Source organism: Nannospalax galili, unplaced genomic scaffold (genome assembly GCF_000622305.1).
Source record: "Nannospalax galili isolate Female #2095 unplaced genomic scaffold, S.galili_v1.0 scaffold471, whole genome shotgun sequence".
NCBI lineage: Eukaryota > Metazoa > Chordata > Mammalia > Rodentia > Spalacidae > Nannospalax > Nannospalax galili.
Genome location: NW_008330333.1, coordinates 2,732,043 through 2,755,095, shown reverse-complemented (window position 1 = coordinate 2,755,095; position 23,053 = coordinate 2,732,043). Strand labels below are relative to the sequence as shown.

The window sequence follows — 23,053 nt, the reverse complement described above, 5'->3', positions numbered from 1 at the left end:
GTTTCCAGGTACTGCCTCTTGAGACCTAGAACCTCCTGCTTCTCTGTCTTGGTGATTTGGTGATGGTACCATATAAACCAGCAAACTGGGAAGTGAAACAGGCCTCATGCCAAGTCTCAAGAAGGGGCATGGCAATTCTACTGCCCCATCTCTAGGGAAGCCATGTCTGTCTGGCCATCTAGCCCATCGGATGGCAACAGAACCTATTCTCATACATTTCACAGGACAAGACAGAAAACAGGCCAACTTGGTGGCTTAGGATGGGAGCCCAGGGACTTGACCTTTACTTCCTCTGGGGGCAGCTCCTGCCTAGAACCCAGGGCTCCTCTACTGTGGCAGTTGAGTCCAAGGACAACTCAGAAATCGGAGCTCCTCCTCCCAACTGTCACCACACTGGAGGGCACCACACCACAAGGGTCATACCATCTCAGGCTGTAGCAAGTCAGTAGCTCACCCCAAGGGTCATATGGTACAGAGAGAGGGCTTGTGCTGGTTACTAAACATTCCTCACTCCTGGACCTTCCACTTTCCTGCCGATGGTCAGCACTAACTGAAATGCTGCTGTCTGTCACTAAGAAAGTAACCCAGTGTTCAGGCCATGGTAGAACCTCATAGAGCAAGGTATGGAAAAGGCATCAGTTTCCCAGTGAGCACTGTCCCTCAGGAGGCAGTCAGGCTCTGAGTCCCAGAGAGAAGCCCTGGCATTGAGCCTTGCCTGATAAGAGTATTCCCTGGGAAGCCCACCTCTTGAGTTTTCTTTATTAGCAGCTAGCTTTGAGCATCCATCATGTCACCTTTATGTGTGAGGGGCAGTCAAGAACACCACCCATGAGAGAGGAGCTCCTCAACCCTCACTTCCAGCTGAGGAAACTGAGACACAAGAATGCCTGGACTGCTCAGCAAGCACAGGACTGGGCAGCACTCAAAGCCAGAGTTTCTCTGCCCCCACTCCCATTCCCTCATGCCCAGACCTGATCCTCCTCAGAGTCTTCTCCAAATCAGGAAGGACTCAGACATGTCTCTTCCCAACTGCTCAGGCTGAGGCTAGCCTTACAGCTGAGGCAGGCCATGCCATGGTCATGCTGAGCTGCAGGCTGCAAACTTCTGGGACTAGCAAGACTTTTTTTTTTGTCTTTTTTTGAGACAGGGTCTCCCTGTAGCCCCAGCTGTCCTGGAACTCACTGTGTAGACCAGGCTGGCCTTGAACTCACAGAGATCCACCTGCCTCTGCCTCCCAAGTGCTGGAATTAAAGGCGTGCGCTGCCAGCCCAGCTAAGACTTATTTTTAAGAAAAATTTCAGAAGGTTCAAATTTGTAATTGTAGGTCGCGCGTGGTGGTGCACAATTTTAATCCCAGCACTCAGGAAGCAGAGACAGGCAGATCTCTGTGAGTTGGAAGCCAGCCTAGTCTACAGAGTGAGTTACAGGCCAGCTGGGTCTACAGGGAAACCTTGTCTCAAAAAGACCAAAAAAAAATGTAACTGTGACATAATAGAATACATATATTTAGTCTCTGCCATAGGTTCCAACATTGACCTTCCAATCTTTGGAGATTTAAAAAAAATATTTATGTCCGGCGTGGTAGTGCACGCCTTTAATCCCAGCACTTGGGAGGCAGAGGCAGGCGGATCTTTGGGAGTTCGAAGCCAGCCTGGTCTGCATAGTGAGTTCGAGGACAGCTGGGGCTACAGGGAGACCCCGTGTCAAAAAAGACAAAAAAAAATTTATTATTTTTATTTTAAGTGTATGAGTATATTGCCTGCATGCACATGTGCACCTGTGTCATGCCACAGCTGCAGAAGTCAGAAGTGGGTATCGGAATCCCCTGGAACTGGAGTTACAAACAGTTGTTAACTGCCATGTGGGTGCTGGGAATTGAACCTAGGTCCTCTGCAAGAGTAGCCAATGCTTTTAACCACTGAGCCAACTCTCCATCCCCCAATCCTTCGAAGTTTTATGGGTGATTGGAGTCTCTCTATCCAAAGGAGGTAACTCTAGGTAGGATTCTGGAAGGGACTGGCCAACAGAAAGATCAAGCCACAATCAGCAGCAGGGACCTTTGTGTTTTATGTCTTCTCTAGGATGTGCAGAAAGGCTGCAGAGTGAGGCACCAATGAAGCCTACAGGATACGGCAAAGCCTCTATCAAGTCTAAAAGAGGGGAGGGCTCAGTGGTAGGATGCACACTCTGCTTAAGGCTCCAAGCCCAGGCTGCCATCCACACATGGGGACTCACATTGCCATGCCGTTCAGGAACTCCTCCACTGCCTGACAGTAGATGGTGATGGCCACGCGAGCATCAGCATCAAAGGTGAATTCCAGACTGTAGAGCACCCGGGGCTTCTCACCATCCTCAGTGGGGCTGTCAGTGTCATCTTTGTATCTAACAAGTGTAGACAGAAGATGGCAGGTCAGGAGCCATGGCCTACAAGAACTGGCCTGCCCACATGGCTGTGGGCCAGAATAGGCTTAGACATGTCTGCTCTGCTAGCAAAGATGGAAGCCTGTTTCCTATGGCACAACAAGACCCATTATCCAGTCTGTTCCCCTTTCTTCCATCCCACAGAAACAAGGGATAAGTGTTCTTGGTTAAGAAAGGCCCAGAAGTCTCGAGTCTTAGGGTTCAAAGCAGCTTTGTATGCTGCTGACAACCAGGTTGGCTCATCCTAGATGGTGGGCGTTCCATTCACTGTAGTAAGCTGAGCAGATTCCCTAGTCTCCAGCCTTCAGCCTTCAGTACTCTCCAGACACTGCCCTGTGCTCCTAAGGTACAAATGCCAGGGGTGGGAGATCCCCTCATTTGAAAACTCAAGTTCCTGTTACAGACTCTGACTGCAAATCAGAGCAGAGACTGGGCCCTCAACACCCTACTCCCCCTTTCCAAGCACCAAACTAGAAGCTCTGTAATACACAGGGCCCCAGGAGCAGCATAGCTAGGATCCCAGCAGGGTAGCACAAAGGGTTACCTCACAAGCCGGAGGGAATCTTTGCGGATGTTCACCAGGCTTCTTAGAGTCTTCACTGGCTCATGGGGGGCAGGGGTGACATAGGGAAACTAGGCGAGAAAAACATGAAGTGACCCCAGGTGACTCTCTGAGAAGCAGCAGAGGACAAGACATGAAAGTCAGGAGAGACCCGAACAGGCATTCCTGGGCCCTGGGCCCCATGTGAGGGACTGAAATAAATTGGACATACTGCTCATTTACACTAAAGGATACCTTGGGCATTTGGCTCGTACATGGGCTGGGATTGGCTACACCTGGTCACAGCCAGTCCCCAGCTCTAGACAGGACCTCGAAGTGGCCATGGTTAGGTTCTTGGGCCATGCTCCTATGATAGGACATGCCTACAAAGGCAGTCAGTCTACATTAACACACCATAAATATTTGGGAAGATCACACATGCACACACAAGTACACATACAGCTGGTCACATGGAACCTGCCTGTATTCATGTGTTTCCTGCCAGCAACATTGTGCTGGCATTTGACAGGATATCACCGCTGGGGATATTAAGCTGGGTGAAGACACATAGATGGTACATGTTCTCTATCCCAACCCAAGTAGATCTGTAATAGTCTCAATATGAAATAAAAATCAAAAGATCCGCCAGGCATGGTGGTGCACACCTTTAATCCCAGCACTCGGGAGGCAGAGGCAGGCAGATCTCTGTGAGTTCAAGACCAGCCTGGTCTACATAATGAGTTCCAGGACAGCTGGGGTTACAGGAAAACCCTGTCTCAAAAAGACCAAAAAAATAAAAATAAAAAATCAAAAGATCCACAGGAGGCCCATGAGGGCCAGGCTCTGGGAGTTGAGGGCACAAATGTGTCAAAGAAAAGGTCCCTGCTGGCTCCCAAGTGGGAGAGAACAATATTCACCCCAGCCCCTGGCCTACGAGACATACTACAGACCAAGATTTCATGCCACTAGCTGCTCCATGGCTAAGACTGTTTACAAGCCCCTGGTCTAAAGGCCACTGAACAGGCCTGAAGGATACCCAGGATGCAGAGGCATTCGAAGATGGAGCTCAATATTCCTTAGAGAGGGCCTCCTGTCTGGCCTGTCCATCATTTCAAAACCCCCCACTGCTCCCTGGCCTTTGTTCCATTCCACTGGACCTTCCTAGGCATCATACCCAGACCTAGCCTAGCCTCACTGGCCCCAACCATTGGTGCAAATCCTATGCCTCCTAAGACTCCTTGCTCTTGCACACTCAGGAGCTACCATACTCTCTCTAATACTCCCGCTAGGAAAGCTTGGCTCCTTCTTCCCATCAAGGCCCAATCTGATTCATCCTCAGACATTTCCACAACCCATCCCAATGTCTCCCCTGCCCCAGGAGGAGCCTCCCTCACCCCCTGAGGGTTTACTGAAAGGTCCACCTGGCCACCCAAGCTCTAACCCAGGGGAAAATGTGCCCTTCACCTATTCTACTGTCCTCTGACTTACCCGGAGAATGTTGCCTACCTTATATTCTCACTGCCTGCTGGTAGCCTGGCACAGACCACCTCAGCCCCTCTATTCCTGCCTTCTGGTTCTTCCCTACCCATCACAGCTCAGCTAAGCCATGGCCTCTGCAGTGGGACCCTCTGTCTCTTTCTTGATTTTTGGTTGTTTGCTTTTCTGTCTCTCTTTTTTTAAACTGCCCATCCACACAGTATTTTCTTTTTTTATGGTGTATATCATCGATGGAAAAGGAAAAGGGCCTGACTTTGGTCTCAGCCCCATAAGAGCCCTAGGCACAGAGTAGTTGCCAAAGGTATGTGAAGCAAAGGCCAGGTGTGGTGGTGCACTTCTATAATCTCAGCACTGGGGAGGCAGAGACAGGAGGATCTCTTGTGAGTTTGAGGCCAGTTTGGTTTACATAGCAAAATCCAAGCCAGCCAGAGCTACATAGTGAGACCATGTTTTTGTTTCTGTTTTTTTTTAAAGTATTTTGAAGGAACGGATAAACATGCTTAAATGAGTGTTTCACTGGCAGCTACTGAGGTCCACTAGCCATTTACCTTTCCCTGTGGGATCAAGTCTCTTGCCCATCATTCCACAGAAATATGATTCTTTCTGCTTACACAAAAGGTCTAGAATGAAATCTCTAGCTTCTTGTAGCCAGGATGCACAAGCTTAATAATGGCTACTCTGTCCCTCAGTGATCCACTCCTGACTATCTTGTCTCTTAGAGGGAGTACCAGGACACGTTCCAAGTCATGTGCCCACTCCCAGCTGCTGGGTACTCTTTCCCACTTAGGGTGACTCAGTGTTTGCTCATCCTCACAGCTGGGCAGAGAGAGGGCTGAAACAGGGTCTTCCCACTACTCATCCCCAGCCACACAAACCAGTCCCGCAGAGACCCACCTGGACTGGGCGACTGCCCAAGAAGTTCAGATCCATGTTCTCTCCAAAGAGATAACCTTCAGGATGAGGGGTGTCAAATTTCTCGCCTCCCATGAAAAAGTGTGAAGCAAAGTAGTTTCCTGTTTAAAAAAGGAAACACATTCTTGGAGCAGGATTCTCAACATGATGTTCACTCAGCACAGCCCAGTGGGAACAGACAAGAGGCCAGGTGCTAAGAATGCCTTCATTCTGAGTAGCTCATATTGCTCTGGCTCTGTGTTCCAGCTGTCCAGCCTCTGCCCTCCAGGGCAGCCCACCAACCTCTGCATACCATTGACCCCTACAACCTGCCCACTCCTTGCTCACAGATGGCAGCCAGTTCTCAACATAAATGTCACTGCCTTCAGAAGGGGGCTATGCTGTGTCACTGACCACCAAAAATATGTTCAAGTTCTACCCTGTACCATGCACATTACCTTGTTTAGAAATAAGCAGGATCTTTGCTGGTGTGATTAGTTAAAACGAGTTCCAGCATGACTAGGATGACCCTAAATCCAGTGACTGGTGTCTTTATGAAAAAGAGGGAGGGCTTGGACACAGATGTACAAAGAGGGAAGAAGGTGACAGGCAAAGACTGGAAGGGAAGGAGTTACTGGACCAAGGGCACTGAGGATTAGAGTCTCCAGAAGCTGAGAGGGGCAAGCAAGGGTCTTCCCTATAGCCTTCACCCTGCGAGATCTTGACTCCTGACCTCTGGCCTCCAGAACCATGAGGGGACACACTTCAGTGGTTTTAAGTCATTGTATTCATATGTCACAGCTCCCCAAGAAGGCCTCACACAATCCTTGCCCTCAAGTTGGCTGTACCCGACCCCCAAATCCAAGTCCTATGAACCTTTTAAGCTCACCATTGATTAAGTTTAAAAATTGATGTGGATTTGAATTCTTTCTTTCTCATGGGCACTGAAACTGTAAAGTGGTTTCCATCTGGACCCAAGAACACTCAGACACTAAACTGACATTTCTCCTCTGCGGAAAAAGATGGAAGGTTTCATATAGCCATCAACTTTACCAAGAAGTGAGCACACAGGCCCCTGGAGAAAACCAGAAGCCGGCTTCTCTCACAAGCACTCCAACCTGAGGCCTGACAACTATACTCGAGTGCTCCCAGCTAGGAGGACCTAGGAGAAAGGTCCGGATGACCATGAGCCTGCGGATGTTGGGGTTGCTCAGACTGTATGTCCCTCAGGTACCTGAGCCCATGAGAGTCCTTAAGGCCCAAGTGGGAATTCTGGGCCTCTCAACACATGGGCATGGCCACACCACATGGATCTGTGATGTTCTTGAGAATCACAGCTCCAGTTATAGTGAGGACAGTAAAGGCCACAAAAGTCAGGGCCCAGTCTGGATGTTGTGGCAAATGCATTTAACCTCAGCACTCGGTAGGCAAAGGCAGGCAGATCTCTGTGAGTGTTTGAGTCTAGCCTTTGAGTGAGTACCATGCCAGTCAGGGCTACACAGTGAGACCCTGACCCCCCCCCCCAACCCCCCCCCCCAAAAAAATGCAGGGCCCAGGAGATAAGACCAGGCACCTCTTCCCAAGGTGGAAGCCCAGATCCAGGAGGTTGGATCAGCTGTCCTTGACTTCAGGAACAGCAATCAGGGTCTACCCTCAACTCTGTTAGCCCACAATGTGCACCAGATATCCAACGGCACCCAGACAAAAGAACACGTGGCATGCCAGGTGTTGTGGCATACACCTTTAATCCCAGCCCTTAGGAGGCAGAGGCAGGTAGATCTCTGCAAGATCAAGGCCACCCTGCCTGGTTCACATTGTGAAAGCAGGTGGGCTGTGACTAGGGAGACCCTATCAAAAAAATTTTTTAAAAATCAACAACAGAACACTTGGCAACTAGTTAAAAACATAACACCTGGATTTTAATAAGATGATACACAATGCTCCATAAAAGCAACCTGCACACACAGGCATGGGGCAGAATAAAACAGATTTGGGCATACTGGCACGGAGCAGAAGAAAACAGACTTGCGCACATCAGCATGGAGAATAAAACAGATTTGCCTACACCATGTGGAGAAGAATAGACTTGCCCAGAGTGACATGGAACAGAACTTACACATATATGGAATGGCATGTGCTAGTAAAGTCAGAAGAGCAGGTTGAGTATATTCTGTTTGAAGACACACTCAACACAAGTTGTGAGAACACACAGAATGATCTGGAAGGGCATGTCCAAAAGACTGCCAAAGAAAGCCATGTGGAGTCCAAGAGAGAGACCACAGTCCTGGTTTTCTGCTCTGCAGTAGGTCTTTTCAGGAATATGTACCATAGTGGTGGTTTTTAGTCAATAAAGAAAACGACTGCACCAAAGACAAGTACAAGGCACCTTCCCAACTCACCTGGGAGCCATATGCCGCCCTGCTGCTATGAAAGTACTGGTACATATGAATATCTGCGGGGAGAGGGCCTTAGGACACAGGTGGTTTCTGGCCATCTCTGGGCCTTGATTTCAACCTCAGCTGGCCCCTAGCCCAACTAACAGTGAGCTGGAGCCACAGGGCAGAGAAGTGGGGCCTTGACAAGCAGTTGCAGTGCCCAACCTGGCCTGCCATCACATGTACAGTACATCAAATGCATGGCTTGCTGGGAAACTCCCCTGTACTAAGAGCCCTCTGATAGGCTGGCACTACACCAGCTGGGCAGTGAAAAAGCTGACAGGCACTGATGCAAGGAAGCTACTGACATCATACCTAGGTACTCCTGGAGTGACTGGGTACCCACCATCTGTGACATACTCTACAGCAAGGGTGGGGGCAAGGAAGGCTTAAGAGAAGACACAATCAGCACAGGCAGGAGACAAGTGCCTAGCTAGGAAGCCTCCTGCCCCAACCTCCTCTAGGGAACTTTCAAGGCATAAACACATTGTGGAGCCACAGTCCCCCCAAAATGGTATAGCCAGCCTCTAAGACAGCCCCAAGGGGTCACAACTCCAATAGTGATGTTTCCAATAGGTCCTCAGAGGGAACAGAAAGGGCTAAGTACATAACCAGGAGATACCATGGAAGCGGTGGAGTGTGACTTCCAAGACGAGGCAGATGCTACGCTGTGAGCCCACTCAGGCAGGCCATGGAGAGGTCCTGTGGGAAGCATGGAAAATCCTACCAATGACCCACATTAACTTGCAGGATGTGCACAAGTCAAACCTTAGCTCCACGGCAGCCTGCAAGAGATCCTGAGCAGAATCACTTCCAGGAGGCACGCAGACTTCCAAGCCCAGGAAACACAACAGCCCTTGTTAGCTGCTAAATTCTGAAGTCACCATTACCTGAAAGATAAATATGGCTTCCCACATATAACCTGGGTGACCTTGTCCTTCTCCTTGGGGCTCCTAATGTATTTCTGTGGTGACCACCCTGATCAAGACTACCAGTGTCTCCTGATTCACAGGTTCCACACTCCCACTCAGCTGCAAAGTCTTTCTGACACCCTAGAACCTTCAATGGTTCCTAATCACAATGGGGTAAGTTCCACACTCTTCTCTACAACATACATGCATGGCCCCATATAAAACAGACTTTCATCAACCCCACTGTCCCTCAGGATCTCTATACCTACTGTTCCCTTTGCTTACAAAGTTCTTTCGCACATGATCTGCCTTCACCTTCTTTCTACCTCATGTTCCTTCCAGGAAAGGCCTCCTCTGACCCTCTCCTTTAAATCTGTGGCCTTTATCACCTACCTGCCTGCTGAGCATATCCTGTCTCTGCTTGTATTCCTTTCCATAGTATCTTGTATCCAATGGACCCTATGCTGAAGGTTCCAAAAGCTTAGGGTAGTTTTAGATTTTCCTAACTTCAGAGGAACCAATGCTACAAAGTGAAGTTTCTGAAGTAAGAGCTAATAAGGTAATTTTTTTTTTTTTTTTTTTGGTCTTTTTGAGACAGGGATTCCCTGTAGCCTCAGCTGACCTGGAGCTCACCATACAGACCAGGCTGGCCTTGAACTCACAGAGATCCACCTGCCTCTGTCTCCCAAGTGCTGGGGCTTAAAGACATGTACCACCACACCCAGCTTAGTAAGGTAATTTTTTTACTTTATTTGTATTCTGTAACTTTTCTATAAATAACTTATTACTTGTTAAGTCAATTTTTTTAAAAGGTCTGAGACATGGGAAAGGATGTCTGTTACAACAGACATTATAGTATCATAGAACAACACAAGTTCTAGCTAGAATGACATAATGGTAATGGCCACACAACTGAATGACTGGAAACCACCAACTGGACTCTTTATGATAGTACATATCAACTCTATGTGAGTTATGTCCCAATAAAACTGCTAAAAACAGAGACAAGCGATCTCTGTGAGTTCAAGGCCAGCCTGGTCTACAAAGTGAGTTCCAGGCCAGCTGGGGCTACAGGGAGACCCTGTCTTAAAAAAGACAAACAAAACAAAACAAAAACCTGCTAAAAACAAGAAGGCAAGTAGCAGGGCTGGCGAGATGTCTCAGCAGTTAAGAACACTAGCTGCTCTTGTAGAGGACCCTGGGTTTGATTCCCAGCACCCATATGACACCTAACAATTGTCCTTAACTCCAGTTCCAGGGGAATTTGACACTCTCTCCTGACCTCTGTGGGCACACTTACATACATGCAGGTAATACACTCATACACATAAAATAAAATAAAAATAATAAAATTTTGTCTTAAAGAAAGCATGTAGCTTGGAACTAGATGATGATCTGTTGGGCTGGAAAGGTAGCTCAGTGGTAGATGCTTAGCATGCTCAAGGCCTGGGGTTTTAGCCTCACCACTACCCCCTCCACACACACAATCTATAGTCCTGAGGAGATGGTTCAATAGGTAAAGTGCTTGCCACACAAGTGTGAGGAGCTTGGAATAGCATGCTCCAGGTCCAATGAAAGACCCTGCTCCAATATATAAGGCGGAGGGCAAGCAAGGAAAACACCCAGCATCAACCTCAGGCCTCCAAATCCATGTGTACACATTTACACATGTACCTGCACAAATATGTACTCCTATGTACACATGTAAAAAAAAATTCCAGTGCTGGGGAGACTGGTTGGAAAAGTGCTTGCTACGCAAACATGAGTACCTGAGTTTGGTCTCACTATCCACATAAAGCTGAGTGTTGTGTACATGGCGGTGTGCCTGCAGCCCTAGCACTATACAAAGAAATGGATTCCTGGGGCTTATTAGCCAGTGAGCCAGTCTAGCCTAATCAGTGAGTTCCAGGTTCAGTGAGACCCCTTCTCAAAAAATAAGATAGTGACAGAGAAGCTGGGCATGGTGGCTCACACCTTTAATCCCAGCACTCAGGAGGCAGAGGCAGGTGGATCTCTGTAAGTTCAAGGCCAGCCTGGTCTACATAGTGAGTTGCATCCTGGAAATATTTGACCCTGTCTAAAAAAAAAAAAAAAAAAAAAAAAGATAGTGACAGAGGAAGATACCTGCCATCAGTCTCTGGTCTCTGCACACAAGTACATGCACATACACACTCACATATACATATACCACACATACAACATCCACAGATGCTGCTCTTCTATGAAAATCTTGTTAGCTGGACATGGTTGTGCATATCTGTAATCCCAGTACTCAGCAGGCTGAGGCAGGGGGATCTCAAATTTGAGGGAAGCATAGGTTGTATAGTGAGACCCCATCTCAAGAAAAAGTGTTTAGGGATGGAGAGATAGCTCAACAGTTAAGAGCACTGACTGCTCTTGCAGAGAACCCAGGTTCGATTCCCAGCACCCACATGGCTACTAACAACCATCAGTAAGTCTAGTTCAAGGGGAATCCAATGCCCTCTTCTGACTCTATGGACATTGCACGACATGGGTGCACTTACACACATGCAGGCAATACACTCATGCACATAAAATTAAAAGAAAAAGCTTGTTTTTATTTATAAGTTCCATATTTCTCAATAAAGAAAATAAGAATTGATGCTGAGATATGTATTAGTCTGGCAACAGGCCATTTTTAACTGCTAGTACATGAAAAAACAGTAGCCCATTCACTTGAGAGATATTTCCAAATAAAATGGATTTTGGTAGTTATGTTTCATGGTCACTCAAACCACAAGATAAACTCATTTAGAATGTTGGTAAATCTTTTTTTTTTTTTTTTTGTCTTTTTGAGACAGGGTCTCCCTGAAGCCCCAGCTGGCCTGAAACTCTATAGACCAGGCTGACCTTGAACTCACAGAGATCTGCCTGCCTCTGCCTCCCAAGTGCTGGGATTAAAAGCATGCACCACCACACCCGGCCAAATTTTTTTAGGATTCTAATTTTAGTACCCACTCTACAGAGAAACCAGTGTGAATGAGAAGTCTTTCAAGTACAGAAAACCAGAACCAAATCACAAGTTCGTAAGCAGAGCTAAGGACACCATGGCACAAAAAGCTGGGACCAGTCAGGAAAGAGAGTCTCTGCAAGTCCACAGGGCTGACATGGAACAGTGCAGCTGAGTAGCTGTGAGCAGCCAAGGAAGACAACACACGCCCAAGAGCAGGCCTAGTCACATATGCAGAGAACAAAACACAGAAGGGAGATATGGGAAAGGAGGCGGAAGCAGGCCTGGGGAGATGTATTGGGGTGACTGGGGAATAGTCTTTCTTTCAGCTCAGGGAAAGAAAATAAAACAGGTATTGTGTGGGGGCACACAGGAGATTGAGACAGGATGATTTCCCTGAATTTAAGGGCAGCTTGAATTTTTGACCCTGTCGAGAGAGAAAAAAAAAAAAAAAATGCTGGGCGTGGTGATATACACCTTTAACCCCAGCACTAGGAAAGCAAGGGCAGGCAGATCTCTGTGAGTTCAAGGTCAGCCTGGTCTACAGAGTGAGTACCAGGCCAGCTGGGACTACAGGGAGACCCTGTCTCAAAAAGACAAAAAAAACCACCTTAACTGTAGCTAGGTGTGGTGGTTCATGCCTAGAGGTAGGCGGAGCTCTGTGAGTTAAAGGCCAGCCTGGTCTACATAGTGAGTTCTAGGATAGCTAGAGCTACAGGGAGATGTCTCAAAAAGATTAAAAAAAAAATCTTAACTGTGAATTATGTATGAAAAGTATCTGGTATGTTATTCTCTGCACTTTTTAAAATATATTTTTAAATGATTTTTTCCTTAAATAATTTCCCTCACAAATTAGGAAGTTATATATTCTATTTTTATGTTTTTTTGTTTGTTTTGGGGGTTGGTTGTGGCTAGAACAAATTCATCCATCTCCCCTGTTTCCTATCACCAAGTGCAGGGGACTCAAGCTTAGGCAGTTCACTTCCTTACTGCCTGAGAGAGTTCAACTCTGTCCGATTTACAGGTGGTCCAAGTGACTTGGAAAGGAGAGAGGTGAACAGACTGTTAGGGTTCCAAACAGCAGCAGCTTCCCCCCCTCCCCAACAGGGACCTACAGACTTTGGAGCCTCCCCCCCCTCCCCAACAGGGACCTACAGACTTAGGAGCCTGGAAAAGGGATCTTAGCTGATAAGCACCTTGACCTTTGAGGTCAAGAAGAACAAACTCTGCTGAGAAGCAGCCTGCCTTTCCTCTGACCTCCAAAGATAAGATAAGCAGATTTCCTCTTATCTTAAGAGGGAAAAAGTAAACACTTCCAGACACTAATCCTACCTGCTTTTCCTGCTTCCCCCTCCCTGATTTCTCCCCCAAACATTCCTCCCTTCTACACCCTAAAGCCCCCATATATAAAGTCCCAGCTCACAGCCCATGGGCTGACATCTTTCCCTTCCCTGACATCTTTCCCTTCCCTGAGGGAAAGGTGCCCTGTGCGAAATAAATTTGTATCCCGCTGAGAATTCCATCTGTGCCTCGGTGCCTTCCTCCACCCGCTCTCGCCAACATTTTTACCTATCACAGACAGCTCTTCTGCCATCCTTGGGAGGCCTGGAAAATATGTATGCTCTTCATCTCTGCAGATAAGAAAAACCAAAGCCGCAGGACCATTGGGGCCAGCCAGTAGAGGGAAGACAGTACTGTTCCTTGGGTACACACTAGAGCAAGCTATACAGATTCAGGGCTCTCCTGTCTCAAAATGACCACCACCCCCCACCCCAAAAAAAGACAAAGCATAGACCAATTTGGAGAGAGTTGGGGGAAAAGGTCTAAAAGGATCCATAGCAAATTCCTGTTGAGAAATCTCAGAGGAAGGTAGAGGTGGGAAGTGTGAAACCACCTCTATGCTCTCTCTAAAACTACATGCACTGCCGATTCTCAAGGTTCATTCAGGTTTTTCTTTTTCTTTTTTTTTTGTCTTTTTGAGACAGGGTATCCCTGTAGCCCCAGCTGTTCTGGAACTCACTATGTAGACCAGGTTGGCCTTGAACTCACAGAGATCCACCTGCCTCTGCCTCCTGAGTGCTGGGACTACAGACGTGCACCACGGTTTTTATTGTTTTAATCCAGTTTATCAGAGTCTGGGACCAGGTAAGAGGTTTTTGGTCTGAGCCCTCAAGAATTTTCACGCAAACCCAGTAGCAAGTGTTCCAATAGTTGGGCTCAGACATGGGCTGAAGGCCACTTGCTCAGAAAGCCTTCCTTCCCTCAGCACTCTCCAGAGGCCAAGAGTAGCTCCGTCAGACATTCCTCATCCTCCCGAGTGTATCTAGATGTGGAGTGCTCTTACCTTCATGAGGCCTGAGAGCCACATGTCCCAGGTGAGGGTTCCTGACTCAAGGCCACAGGTTTCAGAGTTTCCAGGTACATTAAGGCTCCTCCCCACACCTCAGGCACCCATGGCACAACATCAGTGCACCTAGCCATGTGGTGCCTGCACACTCCATGGAAACCAGTGACTCTGTTCAGCTGCCTCCCACCTTGCCCTGTACCCCTTCCCACCCATTTACTGGGTTTATATAAGAGCTTTCTTCTTGCCTTCTGGCCCAACAGGCTGTGCCTGCCTTGTACTCCAAGTGAAGTCAATCTCAACTACCTAGAGGCTGCGGCCCACTACCCACACAACTCTGAACTGTAAAGTGTCTCTGGTCTTCTCCTGTCTGTTGAATTGTACTCTGTACCCTCCTCTGCCCAAGCCCATACATCATGTCACCAGGGTCACCATCCTGTATCCGTTACGGTCACCATGATGTCCTACACAGTAAAAGCTCAACAGATATTCACCAAATGAGAAAAGGAAGAGGATGCTGTGACCAGTGTTTGACACAGTGAAGTCTGGTAATGGGCTCAGGGTATACAGCCAGTGAGAGGATGTCCCCACTGAACCCCCTTTCCACATACACCCTCAACCACGCCAGGCAAACTGATGTGACAAAGACCCTAGAAACAGGCCTTAGGACTCTATGAGAAGGTTAGCTGGCTAGGGGCCTCAATCATCACTCCCACCATGGGAAAGGAACAAGAAAGGCAGAAGATGGTTGCTAGACATGGGAAAAGCACACTGATGCCACCTGCTGAAAATTCTCTCACACACACACACCCTCCCCACAGGACAGGTATTGCCACTTCACAAAGTACTGACACACTGCTGCTAAACACAGCTCCAAGTTGCAACCAGGGCAATCTGCAAGATCAGAACATTACAGATCCTGGAAAAAGACTGCTCTCAGAAAAGCCTCCCAGGCCCCAGGCCTCCTGCCAAATGGCAGGCAGAAAGGGCAGCAGCACTGTAACTTTCAGGGAGCCAAGGGCAGGTCCTAGCTCGCCCCATCATTCACTGAACCCTGGGCTGAGTTCGTAAGTGTGTACAGACCAGCACTGAGCTTCCCAGGCTGCCACACTCCTCTCCAGGGCTCAGTCCCTTGTGTAAGCTGGCACAGGAGGAGGTACTGGCAGGGCTGGCAGGACAGGGGAAGTCAACTCAGGCTGGAATCTTGCCTTCTTATCTGCAGATTGGAGTAAGAGGCCCAGCCTAGCACCTTGCCTCACTCAGGACACCCTGAGGACAAGCAGAAGTGTATGCTAAGGAGCCTCTGGCAGGCCAAGACACTGCCCAGCCTCTCTATTTGCCTAGTACAGGCCTGCAGCTCCCAACACAGAGGAGGGAGAACAAAGGGGAATCAAGCTTAGCACAGCAGTGATGAGGTAAGATTGTAGCTCCTTTGTTCTCACAAGCTACAGCTACCTTAGCCTATATATTACATTTCTAGAAAAAGTCTCTATCACCGCTGGGTAGGCCCTAGCTGCTAGGCACAGGAGATGGTTGAGTGTAGGGGAAACACAGAGGTGGTTGGCAGATTTAAAAATTTTAGTTCTTGGGTGCTAGAGAGATGACTCAGAGGCTAAGAGCACTCACTGCTCTTGCAGAGGACCTGGGTTTGGTTCCCAGCACACACATGGTGGCTCACAACCTTCCATAACTCCAGTTCCAGGGGATCCAACGCTCTCTTCTGACCTCCACAGGCACTGTATGACACGAATGTACTTACAAACATGCAGGCAATATACTTATACACATAAAAAATAATTTTAAAAAATTCTACTTCTGGGGCTGGAGAGATGTCTCAGTGGTTAAGAGCACTCACTGCTCTTGCAGAGGACCTGGGTTTGATTCCCAGCACCTACATGGCGGCTACAAACCATCCTTAACTCCAGTTCCAGGGGAAATCGAAGCCTTCTTCTGACCTCCACGGCATTGCACAACACAGGTGCACTCACATACATGCAGGCAATACACTCATACACATAAAATAAAAATAACAAAACTTTTTTTTTTTTTTTAATTCTACTTCTTTAGGAAACACAGTCAGTAGGCATATCAGGGGGTGCAGGTGACCACATACTGTCCTCCACATGACAAAACAACCCAAAGCACAAAGCTGGACAGTGGCATGAGACTCAGGGGAAGGAAGCCTGACTGTTCCTAGGCAAGTTGTCTCCAGATTGGCTAGTTACTCCAGTAGGCAAGGCCTGCCACAGAGTGTGGACTATGGGGGTTGTGGGTGGGAGCCATCTGGGAACGGAAGCTGTGAGCCGAGCTGGAGAAGCCGAGCTCTGGGGAAGCATGTTAGCTGTGGGGAAGCTCGCGGGCCGTGGGAACGCCGCCACGCAACAGCTGAAAGAATGGACTGACTTTTACGGACCTGGGGCTGGCCCCAGATGCATGAGTGAATTATGGGCATGAGCATGACATGCTCTGAGGCAGGCGGGCTCTGAGGCACAGCACAGGGCTAGGCACTTGGTGCTCATTCCTTTGTAAGTTAATAAATACACATAAAATATATTATATGGTTTGTCTGATCACTCATGAGACCCAGAGAGAATTTGGGCCACAGATTTGGCATAGTCTGACAGGATGAAGAGTGCTAACGGCAGCGCTGATGTTTTTGCAATGGGTTACTAAAAAGAGGCCAGCCATGCAAAAGAGGGGGCCACAGCTATGTTGTAAATGTGGGGATATGTTGCAGATATGTAAAGATTTGTTAAAAGTCAGCAAAGACTAGAAAATCTTTTACCTGCTCTAGACCCAAATGGAGCATCCAGAGAGAGGAGCCACTTCGCATCATAAAAGATGTGCCCCAGGCAGGAGAAGCTGAAAAGGCTGCACTGGCAAACCCAGTTACAGAGCTGGAGAGAGGAAAAAGGTGGGACACTTTGACTTGTGTAAAGTCCAAGGACTCAGAGAAAAAGACAGATAGTAGTAAAAAGGGAAAAAAGCTAACTGTACTATAGCTAAGAAATATTCTATGCTAGAACTGTTAAAACTAGAAAAAACTTACAATCAAGTAAGCAAGCAGAGAACCCCTGGCCACATGGCTTGTGAGAGTATGGGACATGGGAAAAAATCACGTCAGTCTAAGTCCTTCAGAAGCCTCACAGCTGAGTTATATAACCACCCATCCATCCCTAGGATATAGGCTGTTCAACCTAGGCCAATGCAGGGGGGAGCAGTCCTTAATGGGATGGCTGGTTGAAGGCATTAAAGATACATGGTTGTCACCAAGGGAGACTAACATGATTAGCAGGGGCTGGAGGACTATAAAGGAGGGGCAGGCATTACTGAGAGAACTAGGTATGAGAAAAGCAATATATGATGTTCAGTTCACTGGGCCAGATGAGACTGTGTTCACCAGAGATATGAAAGAAAGCTTAATTCAACTGGGACCTTGAGAATAGTATGGGGCTTTAATGGCTTTACTAAGCCCTTTGATGGGACAGGATCTTTGTAAAGTGAGAGAGAGGCTTTGGCAAATCCAAATGATTCTGACCAACATGTAAAACATGTCTGTGAAATAACAGAACACCCTACAAGAGATATAAAAAAGACCAGACAGAGGAAATGGTCCACTTGGGTTACTTGAAGACAAATGTGGCAAGACTTAGTCAAGCCCAAATCCCCAGAGAAAAAAATTGATAGAAAACCAAATTCGATACTAAGGCATTTCTGGAAGGCTTTAAAACCAGAAGAAGAGTTTACAAAGGACATTCAAAGGGTAACAACTGTACAAGGGATGGTTAAGAATCCCCAAAGATTAAATAAGATGCATCTCTTCTGATAAAGGCTATACTAGGGGTGGAAGCAGGTTTTCCCACCAAGTTCTCTCCCAGCAACCAGGTGTGGTCAATGGAAAGATGACAGATGTGGCTACAGTCAGGAGGCAGACCTAGAGCCTGTCTGACTCAGGGAACCAACAAGTGCAGGGGGGACAGGAGAAGCCCCCTGCCTCCTTAGCCCAGTGCAGGGTCAGGCAACTGGAGCCGACACCCATAAGTGTATCAAGAATAAAAGAATCCAAAGGGATAACTAAAAATGGTAATGAGCTAACCAAATTAATGCCTCATACCCATGATATGGTACCTGACAAGGATCTATGGAGAAAACAGTTATAATACGAATGGACAAAACCTTTCCATGCTTTATGAGACCTTGTCTATGAGTGATTTAATATATAATGTTAACATTCCTTCGAATGTTTTACAGATGTGAAACCCATTTGAAAGATCCCTGAAGAAGCAAAGGCCAGCTATGGGCAACTGTTAAGAAAATCTACAGTACCAGGGGTGGGTTGCCCCATGAGCTGTTGGTCAGAGAGAGATCCTAGAGGTCCTCCAATTCACCAAGGCTATTGCCATTAATCCCAGTTGTACACTAGAAAGGTTAGTGAGGCCATGTTGCTGAGGACACTGCATGTTGTGAGCGCAGGAGAAGAGAGATGGAACTGAGACTAAGCCAAAAAACTCCGTACCACTGGATGGATGACGTTCATATTGCCAGAAGGCTCTATACAGATGGTTGGGGAAGAAAGGATCCCCTATAAGTCTACTCAACAGACCCTGTGTGCTGCACACTACAGATATGCCAAGCAATACCTGCAAGTGCAATAATGGCTCGACCACATACATACAACTGACAAATTTCTAATTGGATAAGGCCCACTCCTAGGGGTGGAACACACTGTAGACCAAGCCAATGCCTTTTGTCAAGAAAGGCTACAGGCCCTAGTGGAGAAGCCATCATGAGTATATTGTTTAATGAATATAGTATACCTATTGGGATATCTTCTGGGCATCTGTATGTACATTCATGTTTGTTTAAATGTGTCTACTTCCTTCCATTTGTCTTTATAGTAGAAGAAACACCACTGAGATAGATCAGTGGCCACAGCCTAAAGATGACTAATGGGGAGGAGGCCCAAGAAGCCACACTCTCACCATGATACAAGAGAGATCGCCCTACATCACCCCCTCCAAGGCTCAGGGACTTTAGCGGAAGACAGAATGGACTGACTTTTATGGACCTGGGGCGATTGCTGGCCCCAGAGGCATGAGCGAATTGTGGGCATGACACGGTGGTCTGATAAGGCGGGCTCTGAGGCACTGGGTACTCATTCCTTTCTAAGTTAATAAATACACATAAAATATATGGTTTGATCACTCAGGAGACCCAGAGAGAATTCTGGCCACACGAGCCCTCAGTGCCACCCTTGATTTGGAAACTGTACTCGCAGGAGTCAGCACTGCCCAGGGTCATCCAGGAAGTGTAGGAGATTTCCCAGGAAACTTCTAGGCCCCATAGTAAACAAAAGCCAGGCTGGGCTAGGGTCAGCCCCACTCTGTTGATTTCCCTTCAGTGGGCAGAGCAGACCATTAAGGGGTCTGGGGACCCAAAGTCACTCCCAGTTTTCGTAAGGGAGCCAGGCAGGTCACAGCAGTCAAGCAACCTTTCTTTTCATGGGCAGTGTAAGCTGCTGACATAGCTCAAATGATCTCAGTCCTAAGGACTACAAAGTCAGTATGCTCCTGACCATAGCCTGAGCAGTGGCCCCCACAGAACAAGACTTAAGAAGAACTCCTAGTAAGATGAGAAGCTGTTCAGCAACTTTTCCCAGCATACTGGAGGCAGAGTGTGTTGAAAATAAAGGGACCTCCAAACCAAAGGAAGAGAATAGTGCCAAAGTCAACCCAAATAACATCTCCCTTCTTCCTGGGAAATGGGCTGTCACTGCCACCTCCCAACATGGGCCCCCAAGGCCCCTTCCCTGCGGTCCCATGAGCCCCAAGTCCCTTCCCTGGGGTTCCAAGAACTCTAGTTTCTGAGATGGTGGTGCAGTGAAGAATGCCGAGGGGTCATCCTGACAGTCAGGCCTTGTATGGCAATGGCCACCACAGAAGCCACTAGCTCAGAAGCAGCCACACAGAGTACCACTCAGGAGGCCCTGGAGACCCCCAATTCCTACAGCCAGGCCAGAGCCAGGGGGCATCTGAGCAGAGCTCCTATGAGTGGGCTGGTCTGCCAACACAGGCTATTGGCAGCTTTATTAGAAGCCCAGTAGCAGGTCAGAACTATTCATCTGGACCAAGCTTCAGGATCTCTGGGACAGGGGTTGGGGCCATGTTTCCATTTCAGACAAAGAAACAGAGGCCCAGGGAGAGTCGGAAGCTACACCAGGAATAACCCTGACAGTTCATCCTAGAACAACCAACTCTTACAGCCGTTTTATTTTTTTTTATTTTTTATTTTATGTGTATGTGTGTATTGCCTGCATGTAAGTGCACCTGTGTCATGCCAATGCCCGCGGAGGACAGAAGAGGCCGTCCGATCCCCTGAAACTGGAGTTACAGACAGTTGTTAGTTGCCATGTGGGTGCTGGGATTCAAATCCAGGTCTTCTGCAAGAACAACCAGTGTGTTCTTAACCGCTGAGCCATCTCTCCAGCCCCATAGCTGTCTGTTTCTATAGTCTGAGGCTGGGGCCCCCAGGGTCAACAAGGCACAGCCAGGCTCCCACTGTCCCCCAAGAATGAATGTGCTCAGTTTCCCCTCAGAGCTTCTCAGTCTTGACTATCTATACCAACAAGAGAGGAGTGTGAAGCCTCCTAGGCAGGGGAGGAATTCACCCCTGGGAGTAGGTCCTTTTTCTGTTTGAGACAGAAGTCTCTCAGTGTGTTGCCCAAGCTGGTCTTAATCTTGTGGGCTCAATGATCCTTCTGCCTCAGCCTCCCACTGAGCTATACTATAGGCATATTCCACTATACCTAGCTTAATACTTTTTATTGGCAGAGCTTAGGATGGAACCCATGCTAGCTAGGCAAGTGCTCTCCCATTGAGCTACATACATCCCCAGTACTTGCAGCAGGGTTCTTGGCCTCAGTCCCACCCAGGCAGGGGAACTTTGGCCTCTTGCTCAAATCTGTGGAAAGAGGAACTACAGCACCTTCTCTGGGTGAATGGAGACACTGTCTGTCCCAGAAGCCACTCAGTATCTATGGACTGACAACAGGGAAAGACAATGCAGGCTAACCACAGTAGAAGCTTACTCAGCCACTGAGATGAATGAAAATCACACACATAACCAGAAGGTTAGGATCCCTGCCCCTCCTCCATTGCTTCTTTGAGTGACCTGGTCTGTTGTGATTTCTTCAAAGGGCAGGGCAGGGCAAGGCAGCCAGCTCTGCATGCCAGTTATTCAAGTGCTTGGTTACAGTGACCTTGCTACTTGCTTTGGCCTTCAGCTTGAGGACCAGTCAGCTGTGAGGCAACAAGGGCTGTGCCTATGCATCTGCAACAGGGAAACAGGGCCAGACTTTTGAACTGATCAGACTCCAAGCAGATAGGCACATGAGCCCTGTGCAGAGTCCACACTGCTGCTGATAGTGCACTGCTCGTGGTGCTAGGGTTTCATAGAAGACTGTGGGGGAATCTGTGTTGAAACCAGATCCCCGTGTCCCAAAGATCCCACACTTTCCACTTGAAAAAACACAAAAATTCCTAGACTTGGGTTCTCCTCAGTTGAGTTCCTGTCTGCCTTGCTTTCCTAGATGGGAAGGCAGGTGGGCAGTCCCAGGATACAAACATAATTGGTCTGTCACCCCATTCTCTCCACCCCGTAGCAGGAAGGACAAATGGAGGACTCTTCAGCAGGCTCACAGATCCACAAGCCTGGCCTGGCCATTCTGTATACAAAAATGTAGCTCAGAAAGAGCTACACTGCCTAAGGCTTGATGCCTTGTGGCTTCCAAACCTCTTACAGGCAGGCAGTCAGCAAGTAGACTGGGAGTCATGAGGCCTGTCATCAGCTCATCATGCTATCCTAACTGAATCACTTCCACATCTGGGCCTCAAGGATCCTCAGATAATTGTGGCCATGTGACAAGACCAGTGTTCCCCAAGCTGCAAAGACTGTGTCATTATTCAAGTACTTAATTGTAACTAGTATTTTCATTAAAATCAACTCAAACATATACAAAAGAACTTTTATTATCACTGGACTGGAGAAACAAGTACCTTTAAGGTTACTTTTTTAAAAAAGTACAACCGTGGGCTGGAGAGAATGCTCAGTGGTTAAAAACACTGGTTGTTCTTGCAGAAGACCTGGGTTCGAATGCCAGAGCCCACATGGCAGCTAACAACTGTCATAACTCCAGTTCCAGGGGATCCGACACCCTCTTCTGACCGTCAAGGGCATTGCACACACAGGTGCACTTACCTACATGCAGGCAATACACTCATACACATAAAATAAAAACAATAAATAAAAATATTTTTTAAAAAAGTACAACTGAGAAGATGGGGAGGGTGGCAACTTGTGGCAACCCTCCTGCCTCAGTCCCCAGAACACTGGGGTTTCAGGCATGCGCCACTATGTATGGCCTCAGTTGAGAAAATTTTTAAAGATTAAAGCAGATGTAGAGCCAGGCATGATGGCATACACCTGTAACCCTGGGAGGCTGAGGCAAAAGGATCATGAGTCTGAGGCCAACCTGGGTTACACAGTGAGACCCTGGGGTGGGGGGTGGGGCAGATAATCACACATACACACGAAAGAGATAGATATACCATGTTCATGGATGCAAGCAATCAGCATTAGGATGGCAATTCTCCTTAAAATGATACATATATTCAATGTAATCGCTGCTAAAATTCAACCACTTCGTAGAAATTGACAGACCAACTGCAAAATTTCTATCAGACATAAAGGATCTAGGAGACCCAAAGCAATTCTGAGAAAGAATCACATACAGAAGTGGTGCATCCATCAGGTACTATAAATCAGCCATGCGTTACTACTGGTCTGGTGTAAAGCAAACCAGGCTCTCCCAACCTCAGCACCATGGACATGTCAGGCCCCAAACTTCTTTGCTCTGAGGACTATCCTGTAGCCTCTTCCTACTAGATGCCAGTAGCACACATATACCCTCTCCCACCCAGCTGTGACAAACTGTCTCCAGACACAGCCAAGTACTCTCTGGATGCAAAATTGTGACAGCTGAGA

General features: G+C 47.8%; 1 protein-coding gene across 9 annotated transcripts in view; it reads right to left on the bottom strand.

Annotated features, from left to right (window-relative positions):
- Mgrn1 (mahogunin ring finger 1) overlaps positions 1-23,053 on the bottom strand; it is a 60,089-nt gene that overhangs the window by 29,388 nt on the left and 7,648 nt on the right. For all 9 annotated transcript variants that reach the window (XM_008846488.3, XM_029570309.1, XM_008846473.2 and 6 more), the window contains exons 2-4: positions 5,354-5,472; positions 2,966-3,054; positions 2,236-2,382 (exon numbers count right to left, since the gene is read on the bottom strand). In XM_008846488.3, the coding sequence (XP_008844710.1) occupies positions 2,236-2,382; positions 2,966-3,054; positions 5,354-5,472 (355 nt within the window). The remainder of the gene's footprint in view (positions 1-2,235; positions 2,383-2,965; positions 3,055-5,353; positions 5,473-23,053) is intronic.